Source organism: Gymnogyps californianus, chromosome 29, assembly GCF_018139145.2.
Source record: "Gymnogyps californianus isolate 813 chromosome 29, ASM1813914v2, whole genome shotgun sequence".
Taxonomy (NCBI): domain Eukaryota; kingdom Metazoa; phylum Chordata; class Aves; order Accipitriformes; family Cathartidae; genus Gymnogyps; species Gymnogyps californianus.
Genome location: NC_059499.1, coordinates 227729 through 238390, shown reverse-complemented (window position 1 = coordinate 238390; position 10662 = coordinate 227729). Strand labels below are relative to the sequence as shown.

Here is a 10662-nt window from a genome sequence, read left to right as displayed (position 1 = left end):
CGCCTGCTTGGGGGCGTGGCTCCGCCGCCGGGGCGCTTCCGGCTTGCCCGCAGCTGGGGGCGCGGCGCGCATGCGCCCTGGCTGGCGCGGCGGCGGCGCGGGGCGCGATGCCGGGGAGGCGGTGACGCTGCAGCTGGGGCACTATGCGGGCTGCGTGGGCGCCCACTGGTGGGGGCTGCAGGTGCGGGGGGGGCGAGGGCCGGGGCGGCCGGGGGTGGGGGTGGGTGAGAGTGAGGGGCGGCGGGCCGGGGCCGGCACGCAGGGCACGGGTCTGACCCGCTGCGTCCCCCCCCCCCGCCCCGCAGGCCGCCGCGCTGCGCACTCCCGCCGAGGCCGCCGAGCTCCGCGCCGCCGCGCTGCTCCGCACCGAGCGGGCGGCGGGCGGCCGGGAGACGCACACGCCGCGCCTGGTGGCGCTGGAGCTGAAAGGTACCGCGGGGGGGGGCGGCGGCGGCGGGCGCGGGGCGGCCCCGCCGTGACCGGCCTCTCTTGCAGGCGGCGTGGGCGCGCTGAGGCCCGGCGGCGCGGGCCCGGAGGCGCCGGTGGCCTGGTGAGTGCGGGGCGCGGGCGGCGGCGGCGGCGGCGCGGGGCGGCTGCCGGCAGCTGCCGCCGGTTTGCGTTGCAGGGACGGGGAGGTGGCCGCCTACCTGGAGCGCGCCTCGGCCGGGGGCTCTGCGCCGCGGGACGCCGGGAGCCGGACGGTGAGGGCGGGCGGGAGGCGGCGGCTGCCGGGCCGCGGCCCCACGGTGCGGGGGCCGCCCCGCAGACCCCTCTCGGGTTTCCTTCACTCGCGGCGTTTGCTTTAACTTCCCGCCCGGTAACGCGTGGAAGCACGAGGCAAAGCATCACCCAGCTACCGTGCCCGCGCTTTTCCCTTAGGAAGACGCTTCCTCGGGCGGAAAGAGAAGTTCCGGCGTTTCGGTTCAAGGTGGGTGTGCGTTTTCCGCGCATTCCTTGTTTGTGTTTTGTCCGGTTTGCGCGGTCCCTGACGGCTTTGGTTCGTTTGCTGGGATCAGAGAGTTCTAGAACCACAGACCAAGCCCTGTGACAGCAGGCCGATGCTGGACAAGCGGTCAGTGAACGAGCACAAGGGGAGAAGGAAAACTGTGGGATAAGATTTCTTTGCTTACAGAAAGATGGGTCAAAGACCAGCGAGTAGGTTAAGAAACGATGAGATAAAAAGCTGGTTTGGTTTTCTTTATTCAAGGGGACGTTCGGAGTTGAAAAGACCTTCGCTCTTCACATCTGTCTCATTCCAGGCGCATCTCCTGCCCCTTCCGCGCTCACTGTTTCCCAGGAAGTTTACTCGGGCGGCAGCGTGCAGCTCTGGTCCGATTACCTCAACGTGCACTTGCATCCTAAGAGCATCTATGTCATCCGTCAGTACATGCACGATGGGTATGCCCTAGAGGGTCGGTTCAGAACCTGTTGTCCAGAACAGGATCTTAGTTTTGCCTTCAGGAAAAAAATCAGAGAGTACAGAATAAGCTTTTCCCCCCCTTTTTTTTTTTTCTTAGGGACTGTGGTTGTCTGGAAGCATTTGGACAAGGCGAAAGTCTCCTGCAGGATCCTGGCTGCGTAGAGGAGTTGGAAGATCGGTTGCACTTTTATGTTGAAGAGTGTGATTATCTGCAGGTTTGACAGCTTAGTCCACGCTCCCTTTTCTTTCAAGCAACTTCCCGTTCAAGATGAAGTAGAGTCTCAGATGCTGCCATCATTTTACACAGGGGTTTCAAGTCCTCTGTGACCTACACAATGGCTTCTCTGGAGTTGGTGCCAAGGTGACAGAACTGCTCTACGATGAGTATTCAGGAAAAGGAATCCTGACCTGGGGCTTGACTCCAGTCATGAGTAACATGGGAGTAAGTAAACAACGGGGGAAGAACCAGACCAGGTGATGCTTTCATGCCCAGTCTGGATTCGACCGTTTCTTGTTTGCATCTTTAAGACCCTAACGGTTGGATTTTCTCCCCCCCAGGATTCTCAGAAGAATTTTTACAGACTGATGAACACAGCCCTTGGAATCGTCCATCTCTCCAGTCACAGCTCGCTCTTTTGCCCCCTGTCGCTCAGTGGGAGTCTCGGAATCAAGCCACAACCTCCTGTTACATTTCCGTATATAAACTACGATGTATGTACTGTATCGTGGTTTACCTAGAAACAAACACCGACCTGGCTGGCTTCCAGCTTTTTCAGATTTACCACCCTCTAAAAGTGTTTTCTGCAGCTATGTATTTTTAGCAATGGTTTTTGACGCTGGTGTTCTGCTAAGCAGAGACGACTTTGCTAACAGTGAAAAAGCAGGAGAAGAGACTTAACTGCCAACTTTTCATTCCCATAGTTTTTTCATACTTTTAAAAATATTAACACATTTCCTTTTTTGCACTCTTTCCATTGGTGTACTGCCTGCAGTTTCGGCACTGAAAAAATTCCTTTACTGCATTGTTCTTCACCTGCGGAGTATGTAACTCCAGCCTTGTCTGAGCACTAAGCAGCTGCTGACAAGAAAACTGGCAACTGATCATTTGTTAGCGAACAGCTGACTTGCTTATCCAACACCTGAAATAACTGTTAAACACAACCTATATAAAAGCACAATTTACGATATGCTTAAGTTAAATACACAAAACTGGGTGAAGGAGCAGATGAATTTAACTTGGCCTGTAACTCTTCCATTTGTCTCCCTCCATAGGCATCACTGAACTACCACAGTAGCGCAATTTTGGCAGCGGCACTCGATACCCTTACTGCTCCTTACCGGCTCTGTTCCTCTCAGGGCTCTATGATGCACCTTGCCGAAACACTGAACTTCTCTGGGAGAAAGGTAAGGGCGTAGAGAACAGCAGCCTCTGATCCTTTCAGCTCTGCCTGAACTCCCGCTGTAGGCAAGAGCTGGTGTTCTACCTCACATCCGTACGTACACACCCAATGGGATACGGGGAGCGTGATCGCGATTTGTCACCCCGTCTCCGACTCGCAGGTTGTGGCTGCGTGGGCTTCCGTTCCCTTTCCTGCCCTACGTGGCTGCTCACTCCCCGATACTTTATGCGCCTACCAGCAGGACGTGCCCTGGAAGCTTCTGTCTTCATGCAGGGAGCAGAAGGTCAGCTGCTGTTTTGCTCAGTCTGTTGTGCTACGAGGAATTGGCAAAGAAAGTCACGTCAGGTAACCAGCATTTGAACTGCGCTTTTCCCTTCAGAACTCGGGCACTCTCAACAGCAATGATTGCTTACAAAAGTTATTCACAATCCTTCTATTAGCAGCATCAGCTGAATGGACCAAAAAAAAAAAAAAAAGTCAAGTGATCTAGCCAGTCCTACGCTACAACTTTATAGCAAAACAGCTAAAAACCAGCTGAGTCACCAACATTTTCAGTCAAGTCCCCTGGAAAACCAGGAATTGGTTTTCTTTGCAGCAGCTCTCCGGGAAAGCAGCCCACCTCTCCGCTCCACGCTTGCGAGAGCACCGAGCAGGTTCTGCAGCATTACTTACGCACTGCGTTTCCTGGGGCATTCAGGTTGGTAAGAGTCTGGTTGTTTTTTTTCTTTTAGGACGGGGAACACTAACTGGAAACTGAAGGTAGGGCGAGTTTCGGGTAACTTTATTCACCTTCTTCCTTGCAGCACATCCCACGTGCTCGAGCAGCCATGTAACACCCTGCCTCCGTACCCCCAGTTTTTTTCTCCTCTTCTGACCAGACAAGGCTTCCTCCTGGAGAAACCTCCCAGTTTTGCCTCAGCAGGTACCAAGTGCCCCTTAAACTCACGTTGCAACAGAAAGAGATCGTGTGGGATCAGTAGGGTCTAACAGAGGTAAAAGGGAATTATTAAAAAAAAAAGACAACCCACACCACTTTTGAGTGTGTGTAGGGCAAAAATTAATTATGAGTGTTAAGCAACTCTTATGCTACACTGAGTTCAAGTAAAGCAGCTGCTTGTAAAGTAGAATTGGGTAGGGAAGCGAATTTTGATTGGTATATTGAAACACAGTTGGTTTTCCCTGCAGCTGTTGAAAGCATCCCTGTACTAGCAGCCCTGCAGTCTTCCCCGGTTCTGCACGTGCTCCTCTACAGCTTATACAAGGATCTACAGAAGTTGAACACACGGCGCTGGGCCAGCTTCTTCTCTGCCGGAGTCGAACAGGGTGACTTCCAGGAGGCCCTACAGGAGCTAAGAACTCTATCCCAGTGCTATGAAACGGAGTTTGAAGCAGATGAATCTGAAGATGAAGCAGATTCAGACTAACTCATCTTTATTACTAGAGATAGTGGAAGTAAGAATATCTTAAGATCACTTTCAAAATAAAGGGAATGGCTTTAAAGATGGCCCAACTGCTGCTTTCTTTTCATTTCAGCAAAATCTTGTTACAAAGGCTGGCTTCAGTTCGCCAGCTACTTGCAGTTGTGTTGTAAAGGAGGAAAGCTGCTTTTCTGGGGCCATTTTTGTATGTTTGGGGTTGTTCCCCCCCCCCCCCCAACTTTGCAAAGTGAATTTGCTCTGCCTGTTAGAATAAGACCACACAATAAATACAGAATTCAGATTGTAACTTTCCCACGTACAATCAACACAAGGGGAAAACTTACAAAAAAAAAATCATGTGTTTGTTCCACATGAAAACAAACATCTTATGATACAATATTTACATGTTCTTTTCAAAGGCTGGTGGCCCAGTCTTCACCACAGAGTGAGGTCAGTGTCCGCAAGCATCACTTCTGTCATTTCGTTGCTGAAGCTCCCTGTGTAGGTTCTAGAGGACGTTACCACCCTAACACCTTTCTTCATTCCTTTAGTTCGATACAGACTGAGAAGTGCAGCTTGTCAGAAGTGTAGCAGGAAAGTGAACAACAAAAAAAAGGTGCTATCTTAAGTACCTGTGCAAACATTTTTCCTTTATCCACAGCACCTGTCTAGCAGCAAACTGGCAAACAACTCTCCTTCTGATACAGTCAGTAGCTTATCAAGCCAGAAAAACCTTAGTCATCAGGTTCTTCCTCAGAAAGCAGAAGATCTTTATCTGACAACTGGTCTGTGTTACTGGTACTAGTTGCATCCTCCTCATCTTCAGAGCTCCCATCACAGGACGTATGGAACAGCCTCATCAGTTCTCTGAACCTGTGGGATACCTGAAGAAAAAGGGAAATCCAAGATGACTAGTGACCTAAAAGGTAGTACGGAACGGAAAATCACCCCCCACGATCGCATTTTGTGCAAGATTCAATCTTCAAGGAAAGAGAAATGGAAGAGCACTGGGTTGTTCTGTTTTCTTTGGAAGAACAGTTATGTTCTACTGACTTGGAGGTAAAAACCACGCAGTTTGGGAAGATTCCCAGGCAGTGATGTGGGGAAGGTTAAGGGACAAAACCCAACAGATTCCTTGTATTGAAGTAGAAGGCTGAAGACCCAAGCAGCAGTCCCTGAAACAATTCTGGTACCAAATATAAGGGTAGAATATCAATGGTAATGTTGTAAGAAAGGACCATGGCAGTCGTGATTTTTAGCTCCACCAGAAGAGATCAGGGTTCGTTTTGGTTTTGGTTTTTTATTTGCAATTGGGATTATTTTTCTCTGATGCAGCATCAAATTAAAGTTAAGTTTGGGAGACTAATATGAAGGCAAACCTCCACCTTTCCTTCCTTCCTTTCCCCATTCGCTGTAGCAGATGCAAGCTTTTCCGCCCCAACCCCTCACCTCGCTAGCGGTCTTGTTGCCCAGTTTCTGCGAGATGGCATGGAAGGTTTCCGGTTGGGCTCCTTTCTCCTGGCAGGTGGTGAGGATGACTCTGTCGGCCTCCCTGCAGAACAGTACAATAGCTATCAAAGCAGCCAAAACCAAGCCTTGACACGCTTCAACCTCCACAAGCCCGAGAGGCCCGTTCCCGGGTAAGGGTAACAATCACAGAGCAAGTCCAGCACGCTTGTTCCTTTACTATGACCACCACCACCAATCACAAGACACATCTCCAAGCAGAGCTGCATTTAGCCGCTTTTTAAGCTTTTTGAGGGAGAAAAGAAATTCTTTCCCAGCCTGAAGTACTGCAATGATTACACTGCCACGAGCAGACAGTGCTTCTCATAGGACCAAGATGGCAGCTATGACGGGCTGTGGTTAGAGGAAGCAAGGCAGGAATATTCAAAGGGAGGGGGCAGAAGACATTAGAAAATGGGAATACAAAATGAAAATAAAGGATACTCTATACCATGAAAGCTGAAGCCAAATACTGAATGCACAAAGGATGTAAGACGCAGTTCAGGCAGATATACCTGGTCCAGAGGACAACCTTCTCCCCAGTTGAGCTGACTTTGCTGTTCTTGGCACACACGGTTGCTTCTGTGACTCGCTGCTGCTGCTGCTCCTCTTCCTTTTGCCCCAGGGAGGCAGTAACCACTCTATCTTCTGGCTGCTCAGAATGCTGATGCACCTGGAAGCAGTTGTTTGCATTTGACTTTAATCTGCTCTCAGGAAAATTTCCAGTGCAGCCCGTACCATCTGTTTCCAAAACGCAATTATCAGGGGACTGTGAGCTGCAGCTCTTACCCAGTGTTGGTTTTCTACCTGCTGTTATCCAACCCTGCTTTGCTTCAGGTTTTCCTTCCAGAGGCAAAGGTGGTCCCTCAAATTCTTTCACACCTAATTTTGAAGCGTGACTAAAGACAGCAAGCTTATCTGATGAATCAGAATGAAGCCCTTCAGTCTGACATAAACTCTTTCCAGAAGAGGAACTAGGTCCCGTTAAACCTTTTACTGTAGCAGAACGAGAAGACAGCAGTAGATCTCTGCTCAGCCCAAGGGAAGCATCTGCATTTCCTTGATGTTGCTGGTTTAGTCCCTCACTCCCCACAGCGCAAGGGCAGTCTTTGGTTTCTTGAGGTAGTTTTAGAGTAGCTTTTTGTAGATGTGTCCATCTGGGGCCAGTGACAGAAGAGTCACTGTCCTTCGCAATATTCACAACAGCACGGACACCTGCTTCTTGAACCTGATTATCAGGCAGCGCAGCTTTTTCAGAAGATGCCTGTCTGCCGGAGACAATCTTTCCTTCCAGGTGAGATCCTGATAAGAAACCCAAACAAGTTCAGACTAGCTGTTAGTAAGAAAAACTTCTGGAGGCTTTATTCATTTACTTTTTAAGAGATTTTTTTATTGTTATTATTCTAGAGCATAATGCTGTAAATGAGAACACAGTTTGGGAGCAGCTTTGTAATTCTACCTGCAGTTTACCCACCCTGTACTTCAAAGGCGGCACCCTGCGGTCAATTTTCTTCACCGCTGTGGGTGACTACAACCAGTTGCTGTGTGAAGAAGTGATGAACACATGAAAAAGCTTAAATGCATTGCCCAGAACAAAATTCTCAAGTGAAACAGCCATTGCTGCTCTTGGCACCCTAGTTCCAAAACCACTATAAACTAGACATCAGGTTGCATTACATTTAAAGCACTATATTTAACCTGCGCATCGTCTCCCAACGGTAGCGTTAACTGAGACGTGGTTACTGAAAGAAGGAAGAGATCTCTTTCAGGTTGTTTATCCTGCAATAATCATGTTTCCCCCTTGTCTGTACCATACTGAAGGAAATACAAGTAACATGAAGGACATCATTTAAAGGAAGATTAGAGAGAGGGTGATTTTGAATTGCTGTGCTAAAATGAAAACTGGAAAAAAACCAGTATCATGGATTGGTAGTACTGGGAATTGGATTAGTATGCTAGCCAGAGAAGCTTAAATGGCCCAATCATTCTGAAAAGGGGAGAATATTTCTCTAGTCAGGAAGGCTTTTTTTGAAGGGAATGCTCTGGATATATGCATGTTTAGAGCATCCAGAATGGATGAACACAAGGAAAAATGAAAAAAGATTATTAGAAGTTCCCATTCTCTCAATAAATTTGCATTAGAAAGTCCTATACCTATTTTCATTTGCGTGAACCAGTTTGGAGATGAAGGATATACCTCTCTGTACACCAGACTTTCACGTACCTGAAGCCAGAGAGTCCACTTTCCTAGATATGGTTTTTGTTCTGCTCTGGACATCCTCTCCCTCATCTCTGTTCTCCAGGCTTTCCTCTGCAGGTTCCTTAGACATTCCAGAATCCTTCCCTTCGGGCTGAGGACTTGATTCTTGTTGAACAAGGCTTGCAGTCAGCTCTTGAGAATCTTTATTTTTATAAAATTTGTTTTCACACACCTGCAAATCAATATATAGGCATACAATTACAGATGTGGTATATCCATCCAAACCTAACACCTCGGCCTTTGCTGCCAAAGTATTCCTTGACCCTAACAAAGGCTTCAGTTTGGCAATATGTTCGCATTTAGAAAGCTGAATCTTTTTTATTATTACGAACAGGCACAGTTCTTTTCACATAGTGGCCACACAAGCATCTTCCACTAAAAAAGCTTATTCTTAACTCAAAAGAACATCAAAATTAACACTATTTAGCACAGCAAGGAGGGGCAGTAGAAAGTGAGCAGGAGATAGACAGGGGAAGGCCAGGTAGTGCAGTCAGAGCTCCGAAGAGGGAGACACTACTGGTCATCTTTTGGTTTATTTTCTTCCTCAACACATTATTTTGGAGACACGAGGCCCGAGGCTGGACAGATCATCACAACAGGGGGTCTCTTGGCAGGACTCTACTTTCCACTCACCACTCCAATGACTTGGCCTATCAACTAACCTTACTACTACAATGGCTGCAGGTCCTCCTTTTGCTTTTCTTTAGCTTGAGATCGCTACTCCCTTCATGGCAGGAACATGAACATTCCTTCATCCCATCTACCCACTCGACCTCCTGGAAACAGACATACTCCAGCTGACAAATGTGCATGGTTCACAAAGATGACAGTCAGGGAAGGTTAACCCCAGAGGGAGCCAGGAAGGGCCGAGTGGCACGCTGCGCACACCCAGAGAACTAAAGCGATTATGCTGCTAGCAAGCAAAGCACAATGGAAACAGTTCAATCCCCTTTCTTCAAATCTTTTTAGGCTGTTGTCATGTCTCTCGGTAAGACACATTTATCCTCATGGGCGTGCGTTTGCTCAGAGCCCAGATATGTGGACTACTGAGATACCCCAGGCCCACCTTGTCATTGTTCTGGCCTCCGATCTCTTTCCGCTTCTTATTTTTTGAGGCTGCATGCATCTTGGGTGGTTCATCCTCCTCTTCTACATCTGGCAAAGACACCTCTTCAAAGCCATCAAACTACAAAAAAAAGAAACACACAAAAACTGCTCTATCGTGATAGCTCTTCAGCAAACCAAACTTCATTTTCCCCATGAATTTCTGAATATTGAGCTCAGTTCCAGGACACGACAAGTTCAATTATGTTAGAAGAGACGTAAATGCTGTAAAAAAATTTGAAAAGTTTGCTTCAGTCCACCAACAGCTATCCCACCCTGCTGCTTCCCTCTCTCTGGAAATGCAGCCTCAATTTGAGTTCTTCAAGTTCAAACACGTCTAATATCTCTGCTTTTATCTTTTCTGGTCTTGGAGAAGAGATTGCTCCACCTCATATTCCTTCTCTTCTGTCCAGTTGATCTCCTCAAAATCTCCCATGCGGCTGGCTGAGGGCCGTAAGTGATCAAAGAAAATGGAGAACTCATCCTGCAAGTGGTCATGTCCTTTCAACAACTGCCACATTTGGGTCTTCAGCTGAAAGAGAGAAATCCAGAGAAAATGAGTGTTTCATTCCACGTCGTCACATTCTTCTCAGAAGGACTTCTCAAAGCAAGTGGAACATCAAGGCTTATCAGACCTCCAACATGGAAGTTTATGCTTGCATTGGTACTACTTCATGAATATTTTGAGATCATTCCACACCCAGCTATCAAATTAGCATAGAAATATCCCTCCAAAATTCTAGGCAGACTCTGTAGTAGGCGCTAAGCTAAAATTTCACCTGCAAGGTGATAAAAGCAAGGTGGAGGTAGGAGAGAGGAGACACACAGGCTAGTTAATTGCAAAGCCTCTTGAAGAGACAGCTTCAATTCTCTACCACGCCCCACTGAGGGAGATTGCGCTTGATAAGCTCTTGTGGTCTCAAAGAGCAGCACATGGGAACAGTGAAGCAGGCTAGCTAATTGCATTCTCAGGGTTTTTGAGAGAAAGGAGATACCGGGATGCCCGAATTACCTCTGCAATCTCCTGGGGGAGGCAGTCTGCACAACTCTGCAGAACTTTGATGATCTTTTGATGGTGGGCAGGATTTTCAGCAAAACAAATCTCCAGCTGCCTGAGGAACTTCCGGCTTTTTTCAAATGCTTGCTGCTCTTCAAACTGACCAAAAGAAAAAGATTCACTCCTCATGTTCAAGAATATATTTCCAAGCATCTCTACTTGGCTTAAGGAAGCCATAAAATGCCTGTCTTGCTATTTGGTTTCCATTTGTGTTGACACCCATTGCAAAACTGAGAAGAGGTGGAGGAAGAGAAACAAGCCTTTGTATAATCAGTAGTTAGGCGAGCTATAAAGTTTTGCTTCAACCATATGCACATAAGATAGGAAAATCCAGAAAGATTTTAACAGGTGAAAACCTCTATCTTACAAAGTGGAAGGCTGATTTGCGAGACAAGGGAACCATTCCACTTGCTGTATCTGCACGTTGTCTCTGCAGTTGGGTTCTGCAACGTAACTGGGAAAGGCTGATTCTCCACAGGAATACTTAGTATGAGACT

At 48.0% G+C, this 10662-nt stretch overlaps 2 protein-coding genes across 4 annotated transcripts in view; one reads left to right on the top strand and one right to left on the bottom strand.

Annotated features, from left to right (window-relative positions):
* The first annotated feature begins 70 nt into the window (after nt 1–70).
* On the top strand, nt 71–4357 carry MSTO1 (misato mitochondrial distribution and morphology regulator 1). Its single transcript, XM_050912178.1, has 14 exons — nt 71–181; nt 306–429; nt 496–550; nt 626–701; nt 880–928; nt 1260–1398; nt 1518–1635; nt 1728–1862; nt 1979–2131; nt 2693–2824; nt 2981–3165; nt 3416–3517; nt 3624–3742; nt 4006–4357. Exons 1-14 carry the CDS (start codon nt 71–73, stop codon nt 4242–4244), a joined length of 1737 nt encoding a protein of 578 aa, XP_050768135.1. The 3' UTR covers nt 4245–4357.
* Nucleotides 4358–4526: 169 nt separating this feature from the next.
* The window catches only part of LOC127027046 (GON-4-like protein), a 29165-nt gene continuing 23029 nt past the window's right edge, over nt 4527–10662 (bottom strand). For 2 of the 3 annotated variants that reach the window (XM_050912421.1, XM_050912422.1), the window contains exons 24-31: nt 10121–10264; nt 9497–9640; nt 9071–9190; nt 8667–8780; nt 7969–8176; nt 6260–7046; nt 5688–5790; nt 4527–5122 (exon numbers count right to left, since the gene is read on the bottom strand). In XM_050912421.1, the coding sequence (XP_050768378.1) occupies nt 4973–5122; nt 5688–5790; nt 6260–7046; nt 7969–8176; nt 8667–8780; nt 9071–9190; nt 9497–9640; nt 10121–10264 (1770 nt within the window). In that variant the 3' untranslated portion in view covers nt 4527–4972. The remainder of the gene's footprint in view (nt 5123–5687; nt 5791–6259; nt 7047–7968; nt 8177–8666; nt 8781–9070; nt 9191–9496; nt 9641–10120; nt 10265–10662) is intronic. The other variant, XM_050912423.1, reaches the window with a different exon arrangement.